The sequence below is a fragment of the Mobula hypostoma genome, chromosome 2 (genome assembly GCF_963921235.1).
Source record: "Mobula hypostoma chromosome 2, sMobHyp1.1, whole genome shotgun sequence".
Lineage (NCBI taxonomy): Eukaryota > Metazoa > Chordata > Chondrichthyes > Myliobatiformes > Myliobatidae > Mobula > Mobula hypostoma.
In genome coordinates, this window is record NC_086098.1 from 37,827,428 (window position 1) to 37,849,725 (window position 22,298).

Genomic DNA, 22,298 nt, shown 5'->3' on the forward strand with positions numbered 1-22,298 from the left:
GATTTTTCTTCTCTTCAAACCATTCTGTTGATGATTTACTCTTATGTTTCAGATCATTGTCTTGTTGAGTCATCCAACTTCTATTAGGCTTCAGGTGATGGACCACTACCCTGACACTCTCCTGTAAAATGTCTTAATATAATTTTGAATTCACTGTTCCCTCAATCTTTGGCCCTGAAGCAGTAAAGCAGCCCCGAACCATGTTGCTCCTTCAGCCGTGCTTTACAGTTGGGATGAGGTTTTGGTGTTGCTGTGCAGTGCCCTTTTTCCTCCAAACATAGAGGTGTGCATTCCTGCCAAAACCTTTTTCTCACCTGTCCACAGAGCATTGTCCAGGAAGCATTGTGGAAGATCCAGGTGTTGTTTTTTGGAAAGCAGTAGTTTCCTCTGTGGTGTCCTTCCATGAACATCATTCTTGCTCAGTGTTTTTCTTTATAGTGAAGACATGAACAGAGACTAGCAAGTCTTGGAGATTTCTTCCGGACTTTTACTGTTACCCTTAGGATCTTTTTCACCTCCTTCAGCATTGTACATTATGCTCTTGGTGTGATTTTTGCAGGAAGCCCATCCTCGGGAGAGTGGCAACAGTACTGAATTTCCTGTATTTGTAGATAATTTCTCTTACCATGGACTGATGAACACTCAGGTCTTTAGAAATGCTTTTGTAGCCTTTTGCAGCTTCATGCGTCTCTACAATTCTTCTTCTAATGTCTGCTGAAAGTTATTGTGATTGAGGCATGGTACACAAACAGATCTTTCTTGAGAAGACCAGGCTCTGTCAATAACCTGACTGTGTGTCTTTTTTTATAGGGCAGGGTACCTCTACAACCCACACCTCCTATCTCATCTCATTGATTGGAACACCTTACTCCAAATAGCTTTCATGGAAGGGATTACCCCAGAGGTTCACATACTTTTTTTGAACCTAGACTGTTCAAAATTGTCTAAATAGTGCACTCAGTATTGATGAGAAGAAGTACAACTGTGTACTAGTTCAGGAAGATTATGTATGTCCAAATTGTGACTTAGATGAAGATCAGACCACATTTTATGAGTAATTAATGCAAAAAAAAAACCAGGTAATTGCAAAGGGTTCACAAACTTTTTTTGCAACTGTACATAGCCCTAAACAGTCCTTCCAGGTGAGGCAGCACTTTACATCAGTGTTACTTAATCCATCTGGTGCTCCTTTCTGTACATCAGTGAGATCTACAGAATGGGGGAAATCACTTTGTCAAAAACCTTCACTCCATCTGCCACCACAGCCAGGATCTCCCATGCACAGCCATTTTAATTCCCCTTACCATTCCCACAATGACATTTCTGTTCATGTTGAGGCAAGATGGAGATTGCAGGAGCAACACCTCATCATATTCTGTCTTGATGGTCTCCAGCCTCAAAGCATCAACATCGATTTCTCTAACTTCCTACACACTCCCCTCTGTTCCCCCCCCCCACTTTAGTTTACTTTATCTCAATTGCCTTTTTACTCCTACTCTTTCCTCTGCCCTGCCCATCACTTCATGGTCTATCAGCTTCCTTTTTCAACCCTTTATCTCTTACACATATCACCTCTCAAATTCTCACGTCACTCCCCTAATCCAGCCCTTCCCCTCCCCCACCACCCTGCCTTCTCCCCCTCACCTGGATTCACGTATTAGCTGCCAACACGTGCTCCTCCCACTCCGCTCACTCTTTCATTCTGGCTTCTGCCCTCTTCCTTTCCAATCCTGATGAAGGGTCTCAGGCCAAAATGTTCACTGTTTATATCCCTCTGTATGTGCTGCCTGCCTGCTGAGTTCTTTCAGCATTTTGCATTCACTGACCTGGAGGGTGTTTAGCTTCTTAAGTGTTGTTGGAGCTGCAGTCATTTGGGTAAGAAAAGAGTATTTCATGCTACTCCTGATTGGTGCCCTGTAGAGCATGGTAAGGATCAGGAACATCAAGGAACAATTCATTCATCATAGGATACCCAATGTGTGACCTACTTTGTTACGCATGCCACTTTTAGCAACTGCCCAATGATGACAGATGTTGACAGATGTTAGGCTTCCTTTTGTCCGTGATGGTCATTGCCTGTCATCTAATGGAAAGTAACATTCACACTACAAATCAACCCACACATGAATGCTGTCTAAGTCTTCCTGCAAGCAGGCTTGAACTACTTAATTTGTTGAACAGTTAGCAATGGAATTAATTAACCATCAGAAAATATCACCTGTTCTACCCAGATAATGGTAACAAGACCATTGATGAAGTACCTGAATATATTTGTGCTTATCCCGAGAAGCCTTTGCGTTCACATCCTGGGGCTGGAACAGCTGATCCTCCTCCTTTTTGAAAGAAATGCAGTGTTTTCCCTCGATGCCCAGTTTCATAAGGTCTCCTTGATCCATATGCAGACAATGGTCAAGGAGCTCGTCTCTGAAATTTTGCTCTTAGTGCTGTGCTTTGACCACATCTGTGATACGGTCTCAAGCACAGTCATCCAAACAAAATCCAAACTAAGTATTGGTGAACAGGTTATTGGAAAGTAAGTGCTGACTGTTGACACTGTCAATAACACCAACCACCACTTTACTGATGATTGAGCGCAGATGAAGTGGCTGGACTTGAACATGGTTAGTAGTTATGCATAGAAAATTATGCATTGTTTTTGGATGTTGCCAAGGGACACATTTAGTAAAGAGCAATGAAATATCAAATGGTACACATAATTCCCACTGCTATACAACAAAAATAAATGTGCATCAGTGATTTCCCATCTCTAAAAATGCCCGCCAACATTACCTTCACGACTCAAAATATAAAGCCTTCAATAAGATCCTCAAATTGCAACCACTGTTGAGTATTCCAGTTTTATGTAACAAGTTGAATTTAAATACATATTTCACTATCCTCTTAGCAAATGTTTGAATCATGCAGGAGTTTCTAAATACATCTGAAATGTTGATCATTCTGATAACACATAGGAAATTTCAAGTATACCTGAGCAGACTTCCTTATAACTTGGGTTTGGCGATGATCCACCAGCATATCCAACTTGAGTGGAATGGACACCTTGCTGAGTCCAGAATTTTCTCTCAGCACCCCAGAAACAGCCCATGCCTATTTACAACAAAAATAAAAGTAATGATATCAATAACCTGTTGGGGAGATGATGCGTTTGTCACTATCGAGGAAAATTGGAAAGAAATGGTATTATGGCAAAATATTTTCTCCATTGCTTTTTTTTTTGCATTTCAAGAATATACTAACTTCTCTTTTTTAAGTTTTGATGAAGTCAATGACACGTTTATACTAATAATTTATTTTTAAAACTGCACTTTGGGTCGTGCAATAGACACTGGAATCTGGGCTGGAGGTTCACCCAAACAAACGTCCTCTTCTCACTCAACTCTTGGATTGATGCAAAGGTTCACAGCTAAAAGATGCTCCTAATGACCTGCTAATAACTAATATCATTTAGATAAGCTATTGTGGAGGAAGAAAATGTCACACTGGTGTGATGGTAGTATGTTATTTTGTGGTTATGAATAGCACACGGCTCTTTACCATACCCAATCAGCAAATACTTAATGCAAACAATATGCTTAAAGATCTTCCATTTCCTGTTATCAATCTTCTGGAATATAAATAACTAAAATTCCTAAATTCCAAAGTGACCAGCAAATTATATGTATTTAGGTCAGAATCAATTAGAAAACTGTAAGAGGGCTTCTGAATCATTTATCAAAATAAAACATTTTATACATACAAGAAAAACAGTTTAGAAAATTACCTTTAGCTCAATCTATTCAGGTGTCTTTTTTTAAAAAAAAGATTTTACTCTAACCCCAGTGGAAATCCAATTTCACTTGCATATTGATTACATCAAGATTAATTTATTTTAAATTCCTCAATTTTGGAAGGATTTTTGTCCTGCTGCGTGGCAGCTCAATCCAGACATTAATGAGCACAGATTTTCTTCATGTTCACCACCCATTTTCAGGCAGCCAGAAGAGGTAAATAGATCAAGGAAGCATATTGCCAAATTTCTGCTTGTAAGAAACGTGGTTACAGTTCTGCTCCAAAGCAAACACAGGCTGGCAGCTGCGACTGATAATTGCATCCTGCCACATGCAAATTATGGTTAAATATCCCTTCAAAGTGTATAATGTATTTCCACCTAGGGCCTGTTCCCTGAAATGAACACGAGCACAAGAGCAGTAATGGTGGCTACTGGACAGAGGGAGGCAGGTAGGAATATTATCATGTTGCCTTTTGAAGAATGTGTGTTTGGTCAAACTAGTATTGGATTTTCATTGTGTTTGTTTCTCCCACTTAGCATAGCTGTGACATACATTATTGTATTTTGCCATACCACAGAAGAGAAAAATCATTCGGTCCAAGGGGAATTATGCATATAAAATAAATGCTATAAACATCCACATTTCCTAATATATTAAGTAAAAATGGTTCTCTATCCTTTGACTATCATGGCATTGAAAAGAAGTACAGGTGGACTTTCACTAATCCGACTACTGTACCTGTAACCCGGTTCCTTCGATAATCCGCACTGATTTCAAATTTCCCAGGCCACAGTACCAATCTGCTGCACATTGTTTTGGTTGCACTAGATCTGTTCTTGTGTTGGTGCACTCTTGTAAGCACAGACAGGCGATTCCTGCTTGTTTTCCTGCATTTATTAATATCATTTCTGTGAGGCACGGCCGCCCGGCACCAGCCCGTCTCACCTGCCAGCAGCAGGGGAGCTGGCGCACGCTGGGTCGGTCCACCTTCCCGCCCGCCTGCTGGCAGTCGCACACTGCCCTCTGGCGTCGCCCGGCCAGCGCTCCGTTCTCTTCTGCCTACGATCTCAGATCAGACGTGGCGACCCGCTGAATTTAAGCATATTACTAAGCGGAGGAAAAGAAACTAACGAGGATTCCCTCAATAACTGCGAGTGAAGAGGGAACAGCCCAGCGCTGAATCCCGAATTCCTTATTATCTAACTTGTACTGATTTACATGATATTTTAAAGTTCTGATGAGGCGGTTAGCTATTGCTTAATATGAACCTTCTGTAATTCGGCACTTTCACTAATCCCGCACTCCTCAGGTCCCAGTGGTGCCGGATTATAGAAGGTCAACCTGCAATAGACAAAGAATCAGACTGGTTTTTACCCTCCATTAAAGAAGATTTGCACCCATTCATAATTCTTGTGAAAGACACCAGAATGGGCTTTATTGTAATAGCCATATATCCACTATGGAGCCACAGAAGTCTCCAGCTAGGGCACGAAAGATTAAAATTAAAGAGGAGCCTCATTTGTCATTCACACATCGATACATCCAGTGAACTGCATCATTTGCATCAAATCAGATCAGCAAGGACTGTGCTGGGCAGCCTGCAAGCTTCGCTACACACTTCCGGCACCAACATAGCATGTGATGCCCGCTGTAGGTCCTTGGAATGTGGGAGGAAACCAGAGCACCTGGGGCAAAGCTGAGCATGGGGAAAATGTACAAACGCCTTACAGACAGCGGCGGGAGTTAATTCCCACTCAGTGATCACTTGCGTTGCAATAGTGTTACGCTGCTGTGCTGCCCCAAACATAAGAACACAAGAAATAGGAGCGGGCATACGCCACCTCACAATGAGTCTGCTCTGCCATTCAATCAGATCATAGATCTGGCCGTGGATCCAGCACTACCTACCTGCCTTTTCCTCATAACCCTTAATTCCACTACGATATAGGAAGCTGTGTCTTCAATATATTTAATTAGGCAGCATCTGGTAAATTCCTCAGATTCACTACTGTCTGGGAAAAGCAGTTCCTCCTCATCTCCATCCCAAATCTACTTCCCTGAATCTTGAGGTTATGTCCCCTACCAGTGGAAACAACTTTCCTACCTCTGTCTTATGTATCCCTTTTCTAATTTTACATTTTTCCATAAGTTTTCCTCCTGTTCTTCTGAATTCCAGTATGAATAGTTCCAGGAGACTTGAACTCTCCTCATAGTCTAACCCCCCTCATCTCCGGAATCAACCTGATGAACCTCCTCTGCATCGCCTCCAAAGCCAATATATCTTTCCTCAAGTAAGAAGACCAGAACTTGGCACAGTACTCCACAGCACCCTGTAGAATATGTAAAGATTAGCTATATGATTAGCTTTATTTGACACGTGTACATGGAAACATTGAAACGTACAATGTTATGCATCATTTACCATAACTACCAATACAGTCCGAGGATGTGCTGGGGACAGCCATAGCCTGCAAGAGTCACCACGCTTCCAGCATCAAGATAGCATGCTCACAACTTACTAACCCTAACCTGTACATCTTTGGCATATGGAACAAAATTCGAGCACCCAGAGGAAACCCAAATGGTCATGGGGAGAATGTACAAACTCTTTACAAACAGTGGCAGAATTGAACTTGGTTCGTTTCGTGTTGTAAAGCATTACGCTAGCTGTGATGCCACTGCATTGCTCCATTAAGCTGCAGCGTAACCTCCCTGCTCTTAATTTCATTTCCTTCGAGAAATGAAAGCCAACATTCCATTTACCTTCTTGATAGCCTGCTGCACCTGCAAACTAACCCTTCTGCGATTCATACACAAGCACTCTCCCAAGTCGCTCTGCACAACAGCATGCTTTAATATTTCACTATTTAAATAATAACTTGACCTTCTATTTTTCCTTCCAAAGTAGATGACCTTGTATTTATCAATATCCATTTTCAAGACCCTTGCCCATTTTCTTAACCTATCTATATCCCTCTGTGGACTCTGCGCATCCACTGCACAACTTGCTTTTCCACTCAATTTAAATATCATCAGCAAAATTAGATACACTACACTCACTCCCTCTTTCCAATTTTTAATTTATGTTATGAACTGCAGTGGTCTCAGCACCAACCCCTATAGCATTCTGCTGTCGCTGATTTATCCCAACTCTGCTTTCTATTGGTTAACCAATCCTCTATCCACGCTAATATATTACCATCAAATCCAAGCATCCATATCTAATGGATAATATTTTTATGTGACACCTTATCAAACGCTTCTGGAAATCCAAGCATACATCATCCACCTGTTCCCCTCCATCCACTGCATTCGATATATCCTCAAAGAACACCAGTAAAATCATCAAACACGACCTGCCCTTGTATCAAGGTCCTCACTCGCATCACATCCATAATACTGCAGCATTTGCTGCAATGTAACTCATCTACAATCCCCACCCCACCTCCACTACTTAGAAGTGCAGCAATCAAAATTAGACTCCTGCTAAAAAAACAATCTCTAAAATTTGTGAAATATCATCAACCAAAGGCAAGATTCAGCACATACACATTGAAAATTGGATGTGACTGTCATTAACAAGCAAAAGAGTGTTGGTTTCAAAAAAATAGAGGGAAGAATTATAATTGTTTTATCTTCTTCACTTTCCAGATTTTATCATAAAACAAAAAAAGGGCAATTTGGAGATTCACCCATTATCCACAGAAAAATCAAAACCAAGAATAAGCAGTACTGTCCAAATCAGCTAAAAGTCCTATATGTTCTTTCAGGGGATGAACTCTTATTAACATAAGCAATTTAACAGTCCACTTCTGCACACAGAGTGTTAGCACACTCCTTCCTATTTACTGCAGAGTTACAGGTCTTGTCAATAGCACTAGATGCACTCTTTAGTTGCATGAGTGAGTTGTTCCTTGGCTTGATTGAAAATGTATTTCAGAGGTAGTAAGGCAGGCTGAATGGGTTAAATAGGGTGAATACACAATGTGCAATAAATACTTAGCAGGTCAGAAAAAAATGTGAGGAAACGAAAAAGGAGTGAACGTTTCAGTTTGATGACTTAATATCATTTCTTTAATTCAGAATTACAATACCTGCAGATTACATTTGTTTTTTTTTAAACAATGTAGCAGGGTTTGCTCTTCTGACTCTCTAAGGTGAATGGCAGGATTCTTAGCAGCGTGGAAGAATAGACTGATCTTTGGGTCCAAGTCCATAGATTCACAAGTTGATAGGGTAGTTAAGAAGGTATATTGAGTGTTTGTCTTTGTTAGTCGAAGGACTGAGTTCAAGCGCAACAAGGTAATGCTGCAGCTCTATAAAATTCTGGTTGGACCACACCTGCGGTTTTGTGTTCAGTTCTGGTTGCCTCATTATAGGAAGGATGTGGAAGCTTTGGAAAGGGTGCAGAGGACATTTACAAGAACTCTACCGGGATTAGAGAACGTCTTATGAGGAAAGATTGAGCAAGCTAGGGCTTTTCTCTGTGGAGTGAAGGACAATGAGTGGTGGCTTGACTGAGGTGTATGAGAGGCATAGATAGAGAGGACAGTCAGTGTCTTTTTCCCAGGGTGGCAATGGCTAATACAAGGGGAGAGGTGCACTTTTAAGGTGATTGGTGGAAAGTATGGGGGGAGGGTGTCAAGTGTCTTTTTTTTTTACACACAGAGAATGGTGCGTGCACAGAATGCACTGCCAGGGTTGGTTGTAGAGGCAGATACTTAGATAGGCAGATAGATGAAGGGAAAATGGAAGGCTATGTGGGAGGGAAGAGTTAGATTGAACTTGGAGTTGGTTAAAAGGTCGGCATTAACATCATGGCCTGAAGAGTCTGCACTGTTCTATTTACTGAGAATTGTAAAAATCATGCTAAGTGCAATGGAGAGAGAAAAATTCACCTAGCACAGATTGACTTTGATGCACTGAGAGTAAGTGACTGGTGGAGGGCAACAAGGTCTAAGCATTGATTCTTAGAATCAGATAGGATGTGCAAAGGTTCAGAATGACTTGCAGCTTGTGTAAGAGAAAGAGTCACAGAACACTACAACATAGAAACAAGCCTTTTTGGCCCATCCAGTCTGTGCTGAACCATTAACCTAGCTAGTCCCATCAACCAGCAACTGGACCCTAGCCCTCCATACCCTTCTCATCGATGTACCTATCCAAATTTCTCTTAAATGTTCAAATCGAACCCAAATCCACCACTTCTGCAGCTCTCTCACCACCTTCCAAGTGAAGAAGCTCCCCCTCATGTTCCTCTTAAACATTTCACCTTTCACCCTTAACCATGACTTCTAGTTGTTGTCTCACCCAACCTCTGTGGAAAAAGCCTGCTTGTGTTTACCCTATCTATACCTCTCATAAATTTGTATACCTCTATCAAATCTTCCCTCAATCTTCTACATTCTAAGGAATAAAGTCCTAACCTATTCAATCTTTCCCTATAACTTGGGTCCTCATGTCCCAGCAACATCCTTGTGAATTTTCTCTGCACTCATTCAATCTTATTCCATTCCTATTTAGGTCTCACCAACATCTTACAAAATTTAAACGTAACACCCCAACTCCTGTACTCAATACATTGGTTTATGAAGTACCAAAAACTTTCTTTACAATCCTAGCTACCTATGAAGCCACTTTCAAGGAATAATGGATCTCTATTCTCAGATCCTTCTGTTCTACTGAACTCGTCAGTGCCTTGGTTAAGGATCTGGCTACAAACATTACGAATCTGGTTAGAAGGGAATTTGACAACTTCTGCCTCATTGAACAGAATGTGGACACTGAATTTAAAAGAAAAAATTGAACAATGACTTGTCAGAAACCTAAAAGGAGAGTATTTTACAGATCCACGTCATGATGTCTGACTTGCAAACATTGAAGCAGGCGAGACAGAATCTGAGACCTAAATAAAAATACTTTGGTTATACATTAAGATTACCAAGAGGCAACATTTGATAGATACTCCATATAGGATGAGCATTTCACTATGGTCATTGTTTCAAGACATTTTCTTAAAAATCTAACAACCTTTAAAATCTGCAGACACCGGACTGCATATCATTCAGGTAGTGAATGCAGTTTCTAGTTTAAGGAAGCGCAGTCACCAGGCTGAACCAGTTTCCGTAGTTTAAGGAAGCACAGTCACCAGGTAAAACTGAAACACACGGGCCCTGATGCACCCATTCTCTACCATCCACCTGGCTAATGTACAGTCACTGGAAAATAAAACTGAAGACCTCAAAGCAAGATTGCAATCTCAGAGCGACAACAGGGACTGCTGTGTATTCTGCTTCACAGAGACATGGCTAATGCTCAGCACTTCAGACACAGCACCACAGCCCAAGGACTTCACCTTCCACCACATAAACGAACAGCAATGAATTGAATTGACTTTATTTCTTACATCCTTCACATACATGAGGAGTAAAAATCTTTACGTTACGTCTCTGTCTAAATGTGCAATGTGCAATCATAGTAATTTATAATAATTTATCATAAATAGAACAGTCAATGTAACATAGAATACACTCAAATCAGTGTGAGTTAATCAATCTGATGGCTGGTGGAAGAAGCTGTCCCGGAGCCTGTTGGTCCTGGGTTTTATGCTGCTGTACTGTTACCCGATGGTAGCAGCTGGAATAGTTTGTGATTGGGGTGACTTGGGTCCCCAATGATTCTTCGGACCTTTTTTACATACCTGTCTTTGTAAATGCCCCGAGTAGTGGGAAGTTCACACCTACAGATGCGCTGGGCTGTCCACACCACACTCTGCAGAGTCCTGTGTTTGAGGGAAGTACAGTTCCCATACCAGGCAGTGATGCAGCCAGTCAGGATGATCTCAATTGTGCCCCTGTAGAAAGTTCTTAGGAATTGGGGACCCATACCAAACTTCCTCAACCATCTGAGGTGAAAGAGGCGCTGTTGTGCCTTTTTCACCACACAGCCGGTATGTACAGAGCACGTAATATCCTTGGTGATGTGGATGCCAAGGAACTTGAAGCTGTCTACCCTCTCAACCCCAGATCCATTGATGTCAAAAGGGGTTAGCCCATCTCCATTCCTCCTGTAATCCACAACCAGTTCCTTTGTATTTGCGACATTGAGGGAGAGGTTGTTTTCTTGACACCACTGTGTCAGAGAGATGCCTTCTTCCCTGTAGGCCACCTTGCTATTGTTTGAGATTAAGCCAATCAATGTCGTGTCCTTGGCAAATTTAATTAGCAGGTGACACAGTCATGGGTATACAGGGAGTAAAGGAGGGGACTCAGCCTTGAGGGGCTCCTGTATTGAGAGTCAGAGGGGCAGAGGTGAGAGAGCCCACTCTTCCCACCTGCTAGTGATCTGACAGGAAATCCAGGATCCAGCTGCACAAGGCAGGGTGAAGGCTGAGGTCTCTGAGCTTCTTGTCGAGCCTGGATGGAACAATGGTGTTGAATGCTGAACTGTAGTCTATGAACAGCATTCTCAGATAAGCATCCTTCTTCTCCAGATGTGTAAGGATGGCATGTAGAGCAGTGGCTATTGCGTTGTCTGTTGATTCGGTTGTGTCAGTAGGTGAATTGTAGGGGTCCAGTTTGGATGGTAGCAAGCTGCAAGTGTAATCCCTGACCAGCCTCACAAAGCATTTGGTTATTATTGAGGTGAGTGCGACAGGACGCCAGTCGTTCAGGCATGTTACCTTGGTCTTTTTTGGTACAGGGACAATGGTGGATAATTTCAAGCAGGAGGGCACGCTACACTAGGAGAGGGAGAGATTAAAAATGTCTCCAAACACACCTGCCAGTTGTGCTGCGCACATCCTGAGTACTGGCCCTGGGATGCCATCCGGACCCGCTACATACCTCAGCCTCAGAGATGACCAGTTTGCAGGTTGTAGGGGTGGCTTTCCTCGGAGGCTTAGAGTTAGTGACATCGAACCAAGCGTAAAAGCGATTGAGCTCATCTGGGAGAGAGGCTGCGATGTTGGCAGCATCATGACGTTTGGCTTTGAAGTCTGCGATGGTCCTCATCACTGACACTAACTTATTATTTAAGATTCGCAAACTTACTTGAAATTATTTTGCTCATCTGACCAAGCCACTGTACACGACTTCAGTTATTTAGTTTCAATGCTACAAACTCATTTTTATGAATGCATGAGCCATTCTGAAATGAACATGCCTCTAAGGCACCTCTGAAACGAAACATTAAAACTTGGAAGATGTTTTCTCACCAATTCTGCAATTTAATGGATAAATTGAAGTGATTTACAAGCTTCATGTTTTTTGATGTCCTCCAACTACCTGAATCAGATTAATGCTTTGCAATCATTCCCAGTATTCATTAATCTCTCAATTATGTTACAGTAATTAGGCTGTGGTAACAGCACTGAAACTGTTAATCCTTCAGTTAAACTATCATCAAGAACAGCAGCCAGCCCGTCAGTGTCTACAATCAAAGCTGCCTATCCTGCAAAAATAGATACCGAAAACAATTCCAAAAAGCTTACAGTACTCATCATTTTTAAAAAATAAAATCCTCAGTCAACTACAAGCAAATAATCTAACACCAGATTTGATGACTCTGCTGTAAACTCTTCAAGATTTGCTCTTGCTATTTCATTTGGTAATCCTTTATAATTTTACAGTAATGCAATCACTGCAAATCCTTAACTTTTTTTAATTTGAAAAATGTATTACTTTGCCAAAGCAGAATATTTTTTTAAATCTGTGTTTCCAGCTGATGGTACCATGATACCTGGACACAAAGCCAATCTAATTCTCAATCTAAAAGAAACAGATGTCAAATTAAAAATGCACAAACAAGGGATCAAGCAGAATACTTTATCTGTTTCCATAAGGAAAAATTATGTAAGCGATGTCAGGACAGGGGATATGGGCAGAGAGGCATATTTTTATCATTTTATAATGAGAGATACAGATACCAATAAATTATACAATTCTGCCTGATAGCAGAATGCTCCCAGAATATCAACACTTACACTTAAAACAGCAAATATATGATCTGGTCTTCTTCATTGGCAGTCCCTTGAGATCAGAGATGACTTGCTTGTCCTCTGGTTTTATGGGCTCTGAAGTAGCTTACAAGGCCAATGTTGGAACCACAGACTCTTCTAGAAATTACTTAAAGGATGGCTAGGTATATAGTTTATAACTTGGTGCACTGCCTTTGCAGGGCTTCTGTGTGCTCCTAGTGCATGGTTTTGAGGTTGTCAACACCATCTCCAATTTGAGCAATCATGGGGAGTCAATTCAAGGAAGATTTGAGCATATCCTTGAACCTTTTATTCCATCCACCAGGTAACCTCATCCAATCAGGGAGCTCAAAATACATGAGACAATGCACAGGGTGATAAGGCTATTGTAACAGGGTACTGCCAATGCCCAAACTGCACAAGTACTTGCCTGCTGTTGAAATTCACTCCAAGAAATGCAGCATTCTTTGGCACCAAAACGATATTCTCATATTTAAAATGCTTCGAGTGAGTGTGCTGGTAAAGAAAGAACAATCAAACAGAGGCAAAGCATTTGCAAAGGCATCCAATCCTTGTGGAGTCTCTACTCTGTTGAACAAACTACCCTCCACTGTTGCCTGTTGCTCCTGACCCAAAGCCAGCCTATACACTAGGATCAGCTTCTCCTCTCCCGTAGCTGACTCTATATTGGAGCTCAGAACCAGCAACAGAAAACCTGGCCCCTCAGTAGTCTGCCAGCAACCTTGAAGCAAGACTCAAACATGAACTGGTTTGGTCCTCCTAGCATGTCCTCAAATGTGGCTCAGTCAATAAATCAAATTTACACTCATATTAAACAGATCTTTGAAATTTCCCTATTCGTTGACTTTGCTTGATCAAGGTCCTTTCAGAAAATTTGCAGATACTGGCCACACACACAGAATGCTAGAGGAACACAGCAGGCCAGGCAGCATCTAAGGAAAAGCGTAAGCAGTTGATGTTTCGGGCCGAGACCCTTCATCGGGACCGGAGAAAAAAAGATGAGGAGTCAGAGTAAGAAGGTTACTCTGCTGAAAGATGAAAGTTCTCAGCCCAAAACATCGACTGTTTGCTCTTTTCCATTGGTGTTACCTGGCCCTGCTAAGTTCCTCCAGCATTTTGTGTGTGCTCCACAAATTCCTTTGATGCTTTGTGTGTTTGTTTAATTCAATCTCCGGGAGTGTTTGCAGGCTGAAATCATCCAGACGAAATCTATTTTATTCAGCTGCTGCAATCTCTCAGCAGGTGATTACATCACAGATTTGAAATCGCTGTGATAAGCCAAGGACAGATGTTGAAATGTTGCTCCATTTGATGGAATTTGATACAATATTATAGTCCTGATTTTGACTCCTGGACACTAGACAACTTAATCATCTAGCCATGTGTAGTATAAGGACTTCATACAGTCTCATCTCATTCAGAAACAGTGAAAAACTATAGGCTGAAGCAGCAGTTTGGAGAAAGAATATTGCCATTTGGAACCTGAAGGAAGAGTCCAGAGTCATAGTCATAGTCATAGTCATAGTCATACTTTATTGATCCCAGGGGAAATTGGTTTTCGTTACAGTTGAACCATAAATAATTAAATAGTAATAAAACCATAAATAGTTAAATAGTAATATGTATATTATGCCAGGAAATAAGTCCAGGACCAGCCTATTGGCTCAGGGTGTCTGACTCTCCAAGGGAGGAGTTGTAAAGTTTGATGGCCACAGGCAGGAATGACCTCCTATGACGCTCTGTGTTGCATCTCGGTGGAACAGAGACAACAGGGATAGTGAGGAGGACATCCCTGCTCAGGGAAGAGAATTCTCAAGGTTCTCTTGTGGAACTCCAGAATTGCACCCATGTATCCTGGCCCACAAACAAACAAAAAAAAACAGACACCACATTTCTGGTTCTATCCTCTCTCACTATCAATTTGGGATTAGTTGGGAAAAGGAACTCGCTGGATTCTCAATTCGGGTCTTCGATTAAAATTCTTGATGAGGTTCGATGACAAAATTGCAGCTGGATGTGCAGCTTTATAATGTGCTGTTCTCCAAAAGTTATTAAGATCAGAACTGGTAGAAAGGCACAAATAAAACTTGGTGCTGTTGGCAATACCTCTCAATGACATTACCAAGAATCAGCATGCTCTCAGGGGCAAAGGACTCTTAATCTCACATCTTCCAGCATTTTCCTCGCGAGACCTCATTCAAAATTATGAATAAGTCCACTGGTATTTTACACCAATGGTCACTCAAAGGCATCAGCTGTTTCATCTCCCTTCACCTGTTTTGTAAAAGACATGACCAGAAAGCTCAACAAAAGTCTGCAATCCAGTGAAATTGTGTGCAGGAGGATGATAATTGTCTCAAACAATAAGAGATTCTTGTTACAACCTTCTTCCAGTATTAGAAAAGCATTTCTAGAGAAACGAGATTGAAATTCCTTAGCTGCCCCACTAAACACCTACAGTAAATGTTGACTTAATAAACCATAGCAGTTCAAAACATAGCAAGAACTTGAAACAGAGAGGATAAACCCGACTATAGGATTACTTATTTATCTATTTGCTTAGTTCATGAACCTTCTTCATAATCAGGTTCATGGAGTAGTTCACTTATTATTAACTTTTTATTGCTTAAGGATGGTGCTTGTTTTAGAGTCCATTCAAACACAAGACAGATATGATCTAATTGGTTGGATGGATTTGTGGCAAAAGTTGCTTTTGAATTTGTAACACCAACAATATCAAAGTATCCAATAACAACAATATATTTCACCAAATCTGTGTAATCAAATTAAGTGATATGAAGCCCTCCGTTGGCTGGGGACAACCAGGAATATTGCATGCAAGCTGTTGCCCATGCAGCAGGCTCCCCCTCTCCACCAGCTGATGAGTCCAAAGGAGCGACAGAGACCGATATAGTTTGGCACCTACAGCATTGGAGGAGTTGCAAGTCAGGGTTGAACTTAACATAGAACTTAGTTAGGGACTCCAGTTCCAAATTTTTCCCTCGGGGTTTACTCTCCAAGCCGTCCCACGAGCAGGTATAGCCACAAGGTAGAGGAGGTTTGGGATCAGAGCTTTCTTTCTCCAATCACAGCTGATGAACCCCATCTGCCTGAAACGACTAGTTTTAAGGAGCCAATAACCTGCCTTTGCCACTTCTCCTGTCAGTAGAAATGCTTCCGCTGGGCTTAGTAACTAAGCCACACATGAAGACCGGGAGCTGGACTTGGGTATCAGAAGCTATTTGAGACACACACCATTAGGGGCATTTAATAGGTAGTGAAGCTTATCCCCACTACTTCCCCCAGCTATGACAACCTTAAGGAACCATAAAGTGCTAGCAGTTACTTAAGCTAGTACAGTGCAACTGCACTTTAAATTTAAAATGCTTTATTATGTAAAATGGTGCATCAAATCAGATACATGAAATTCAATTTAAAAATTGTAAAGTACATAAGATTCAAGCTCAAATAACACAGAGATAAAAGTTTTACTTGCAAATGCATTTAGTTATTTGAGCATAGATATAATTTGCATTTACTGGGTGCTAATATGGAATGATTTAAAAACGTCAGACTACATCAAATTATCTTTAAGCATGCTGTCAGGGAACCTGAAGACAACAATTTCTTGCAGCCAAACACAAGGTAAAGTCTTGCTGAATGGTCACTCAAAGAGCAAGTTTTTGGGTTCAACACTACAAAATAAACTGCTTCATCTAAGAGTGCGACAAAAATGTTGAAAGGTATGCACTTCATCCGACAAATACACAGAAACCGTGACAGTTTACAAACAAAAAGGCATCTCGGCTCTTTGGAAAATAAGGATCTGTGCAGCAGTTTAATCCTTGGAACCAAAGATTCAAATTTTGTTAAATTTACATTAGTAATTTATTCATGAAAGCAACATTTTAATATCTATCCACAACAGCTTAGGCAGACCACAAGATTATGCAGCATTTCTGAAGACAATTCTAGAATATTATGACATGAGTCAGTAGTAATCTGTTCCACATATTAATGTGGAAAATCTCAGATGCTTTATACGATTCTTTATGTATGATTAAGCTTGCTGTGACCTATTTTCACTTGCATGCATTTGGAAAAAAATCCCAGATCGCTCTCAAAAGGGTGAATTTCATTTAAGAAAAAAACAGTCAAATTGCTTTTGGCTTTTTTTTTAAATACAGTTTTTGAAATTTGATTATTAAGTATCAGGGTGGCAAAGCTAAACAATCGTTGTATAGCTTGTAAGTGAGTAATTGTGGCCTTTGAAACTCATTACTTCGAGGTTTAAGTCACTATTTCTATTGTATTGATCATGGATAAATCCCAAGAGAAACAGTTTACATTAGCTATGTTCTGGAAACAATGACTAGTTACATAAAAAGAGCATTTACATGCCACATAAGTATTACAAGAAATTGCATACACATTAAATATTAAATTGCATGATAATTAATGGCACAAATAATATATCCAACTGCATTTGGGTATTCACATCTGAACTAAGAATAATGCTATCTTGCTTTTCTTTTCAGAAATAGGATGGTTGGGGGGGGGAGTTGGCGGGTGTTTTTGGAAACAACTAAGTAGTAAAGCACTGGGTAAATATTACCAACCTCTCTCAGATATCAGCTTGTGTTACATGATCCATTAAAGATTATTGCTGCCAAAGTCTGCGGGGTTAACTCTCTTTCTCGTTATTCATTCTCAGTCTTATGGTTAACTGCCCTTTGGTTCTTATATCATTGTACAGTTGTCCCCTGATTTTCTTTCAATTCTATCCTCATTTCTTTTGATGGATGGTAGCACCAAAAAAAGCATAGCGCATCCGTTCAACAGTTAAGATCCAAATGAAATCCAATGACAGCTGTCTCAATAGCAGATGAAAACCACAGTGAAACTATCCCACAAATTCATAACTAAATGCTTTCCTACTGTTAAAAACTGGAGTGGTCTCAATTCACAATGATGATAGACTTTACAACACCTCCACACATTCTGGCTGAGAATGCAGCAATGACAAATTTCTGAACAATATATAACAACTTCTATGATCCATAATGCAAAACCAAACATGCAAGCAAAATGGAGGGGAGTGGGAGGAGAGGGAGTGGAAGGTAGAGCAGAGGGGCGAATGGAGAGGGAGGGGAAAGAGGGTGAGGGCATGTGCAAGAATGGCATGGGGGGAAGGGGACAGAATGGGCAGGGACAGAGTGGGGGAGGGGCAGAGAGGGGGAATGCATTAAAGATTTTCCAATATGGTACCAGAATTGAGAAAATTTGGCTATAAGACCATATGATATAGGAGCGGAATTAGGCCATTTGGCCCATCGATTCTGCTCCACCATTTCATCATGGCTGGTCCAATTTTCCTCTCAGCCCCCATTCCCTGCATTCTCTCTGTATCCCTTCATGCCCTGACATATCAAGAATCTATCTACCTCTGCCTTAAATATACATAAAATCTTGGCCCCCACAGCTGCCTGTGGCAAAGAATTCCACAGATTCACCGCTCCCCAGCTAAAGAAATTCCTTTTTATCTCCGTCTAAAAGGATGCCCTCTATTGATACTATGTCCTCTGGTCTTAGACTCTCCCACCATAAGAAACATCCTCTCCACATCCACTCTATCAAGGTCTTTCACCATTCACTGGATTTCAATTAGGTCATCCCTCTTTCTTCTGAATTCTAGTGAATACAGGCCCAGAGCCATCAGACACTTTTTATATGACAAGCTATTCAATCCTGGAATAATTTCTGTGAACCTCCTTTGAACCCTCTCCAGTTTCAGCACATCCTTTCCCAAACCTGCTCATAATACTCCAAGTGAGGCCTCACCAGAGTGTTACGTACTCCATAACTGGGTTGCCAAACCAGCAGAAATGGATCACTCAGTTGGAGTCTGGATTACTAGAACTAAGAAAGTTTTATTAAAGAAACAAGCAACACAGTAATCGAAAGGATAATAAATGCAACAGTTCAGCAATGATAATCACACATGTGCACAGAATTAAGATAACAGGATCAATCAAGCTCTATTGTTGTCTAGGGGTAAATGACCAATTTCAAAGTGACACAAAGTCCAGTTCAATTTAGTTCAGTTCGCAGTAATCATTGCCATGGCGATGGACAACGTGGGGGGAGGGAGAGAGAGAACGAGAACGACTGATCATTCAAAACGGCTTCCACTCACAGACCTGCGATATTGCTCACAAGCAGCTTTCAGGCGAGTCCTTTGTGATGTCACCTGGGGTCACCGACTGTGACCCCTCCTCCAAATGCGGTCGATCCTCTGCAGTGAACCCGGCACCCAAGCGAAGGTGGACACACACCGCATTCCCACTGATTGTACCTTTCCACCCTGTGCGTTTATGGCCCGGTACTTCCCGCCAACTTGCGGGGGGGGGGGCACCGCTTCCAGGGTCTCGTTACCTCAGGTGTCGTGTGTGTCCTGCCTTAGCGAACCTGTCCCTTTTTATCCTCCTGCTGGGGTATCGCCTGTCCATCACTTCAAACAGTTCAGGGTTCAAAGGGGGAGCCGATCTTGACAATACCCAGACTGATGGCTCCTTCATTAACATCTCCAAATGCTGCTTCATTGTCTTCCTTATCTCTCCCTCCCCTGAGGACAGGTGGCAGACCAACTGCTGATGCCACTGGTGCTAGCCCAGGCCAGCAAACATCTTAATTTATGTGTATTCTCGTCACAAGAGCTTTATAAAGTCTCAGTATTATATCCTTGCTTTTATATTCTAGTCCTCTTGAAATAAATGCTAACATTGCATTTGCCTTCCTCACCACAGACTCAACCTGCAAACTAACCTTGAGGGAATCCTGCACAAGGACTCCCAAGACCCTTTGCATCTCAGTTTTTTGTATTTTCTCTCCATTTAGAAAATAGTCAACCTTCTCATCTCTTCTAGCTGTATTACTTAACATTATACTGGTTCAGCTCAGGTCTTCCTCCTTTAAACATCGAGGATTGATTGATAGAAGGTGCACAAGAGGTGTAAAGAGGATAAATGCAGGGGACGTGGATCTAAAGTTTTAGCAAAAGGCAAAGAGGGAAGGAAAATTTGAAATTCTGCATGTGCAAGTACGCTGGAAGTACTCTCAATCAGAACTTGGAAAGTGGAAAGATAAGTATGTAAGAGAGCATGATTTACAGTTTTGGGGGAAAGAGCAGGGAATTAGAACTGTTAGCACCCCTCTTTAACAAGCCAGCTCAGACCCAATTGGCCAAATGGTTCCCTTCTACACTGCAATGATTATATAATTCTAGATAAGTACTGGTGCCACTGGAGTGCAGAGTGGGTGGTGAGGTCTTTATTTAATGGAGAGAGTTATTGCCAGGTACATGCATGGTAGAAGAATTCCACTTGTTAGCCCAGTCCTAACACTGCCCACCTCCTAATGCAAAGTAATGGACTATTTTATTACTAAAATGTTGTCACTGAAGCAGAACAAATATCAAATATGCACTTTTTTCCATTTTCCAGAGCAAGCAACACCTCTTATTCTAAAGTCATAATAGCAAGGGGGACTTTGCTCAATAAAAGAAAACTGGCTGTTGATCCACTATGAATCCAAGTGCCTGGAGTTCTTTGCCCCGGGGTCTTCTTGCATACACTGCCCACCAATTTGCATGTCTCTTGATGGAATCGTAGTATAAAGTTCATGCAATGGTTTTTAAAATAAATTTCTGGTTGTCCATTTACATGGTTATGTATATGGGTTTTGAAAGCAACATTTTGATGATGGGCTGCATTGCAATGTTGGTCTGTTTCAGAACACTGATGATTAAGGGACAGCACCAGTATTGGTGGTCAATTCCCGCCTCTGTATCTGAGGACTTCTTACGTTCTTCTTGTGATCCACATGGGCTTCCCTCAGGTTCGCCCGTTTCTACCAGCATTCCAAAGATGTACAGTTAGATCAGTGAGTTAGTAAGTTGTAAGTTGCGGGCATGCTACGTTGGTGCCAGAAGCACAGTGACACTTGCGGGCTGCTCCAGTACAATCCTCACTGATTTGACACAAACAATGCATTTCACTGTATGTTTTATGTACATTTGATGTATAAAGCTAATCATCATCTCTTTATATTAAAATGCAAGGGATCCTCGATGACTTGATCATTTTGAATCAGAATTAGTCTGCCTATTTTTGAGAGTTGCCGCCTGGCCTCGGCAAGGTAGAGGTCAGTCTGCCACGCTACAACAGCACCCCCTTTGTCTGCGGCTTTGATGGTAAGGTTGGGATTGGTGCAGGATAGTGCGTTCATAGGGGGAAAGGTTTGATAAGGAGAGACGATTGCTGGAATCTAGACAGTTGCTGTCTCATCAACAATTTGAGATGAAAAGATCCAGAGTGGGGTGTCCTAGAAAGTCACATCGTAGCTTTTTAAACCTCCAGTTAGCCATACCTGGAGTCCTGCATTAATCCTGGTAACACCATAATAAGGCTGCTTTCTCTGGACTGCCAGAGGTTTAGGGGAGACCTGATAGAAGTTTATAAAACCATAAACTTAGACAGACAGCTGGTATCTTTTTCTGAAGGTGAAAATGTCTAATGTTAGAAGGCACACATTTAAGATGAAAAGGGGGAAGTTCAAAGGAGATATATGGGGCAGGTATTCTTGTGCACAGAGAGTAGTACGTGTCTGGAATCTATTGTGAGGGGTGGTGGTGGAGGCAGACAAACAGAGGTATTTAAGAGCTGCTAGATAGGCACATATATATGCAGAGAATGGATGGATATGGACTATATACAGGCAGGAGGGATAGGTATCGTTAGCTAAGCTTGTTCATCACTACATTGTGGATCAAATGGTATTTTCCTGTGCTGTACTGTTCTCTGTTGTATCGAAAAACAGAGTAAGTAGTCTTACAAAATACTCTTACCATGAATCACTCAGCAAAAGTTAACATAATCGAACCCTAAGAATATAAAGCATATGAGGAGGTAATTCAGCCCACAGTCTTACTTCCAGGGAGGTGTCGACCTGGACTTGAAGATCCCTCTCTGCATCGATACTGTTAAGCCACGAAAGAGATAGACAGACTAGACCGACTATCAGCACTTGTCCGTAGCCTTCCTCTGGTCACAACATGTCAAATAATTTGTTGTTTGAATGGGCCTGCAGGCTAACACTCATAAGCATCATTCATAAAGTATTTCTAGATGCTTCCATTACCACCCACATAACCCCTACCACAACACTCTGGGTGGAAAAATAATCACAACTCTCTTTTAACGCTCCTGCCATTTAAAATTTACAGTTTCTAGTCATTGACCTCTCGTCTAATAGAAATAGGTCCTTGTACTTATTTTGGCAAAAACTAGAATCAAAATTTAAAGGACTTTGCTATATTCTGTAACTTCAAAGCATAAAACTAATCAAAAGGAAACCATGGAGCGGGGATAACTTGTGTCTACTTATATTAGTAAGATTCACACTTACGACATGTGGCGTAATGATAAACGCCATTCACGTACTTTTAAATA

At 41.3% G+C, this 22,298-nt stretch overlaps 1 protein-coding gene across 4 annotated transcripts in view; it reads right to left on the bottom strand.

Moving 5' to 3' along the window:
* msraa (methionine sulfoxide reductase Aa) overlaps positions 1 to 22,298 on the bottom strand; it is a 358,153-nt gene that overhangs the window by 208,185 nt on the left and 127,670 nt on the right. For all 4 annotated transcript variants that reach the window (XM_063035622.1, XM_063035623.1, XM_063035614.1 and 1 more), the window contains one exon: positions 2,989 to 3,108. In XM_063035622.1, coding sequence (XP_062891692.1) covers positions 2,989 to 3,108 — 120 coding nt within the window. The remainder of the gene's footprint in view (positions 1 to 2,988; positions 3,109 to 22,298) is intronic.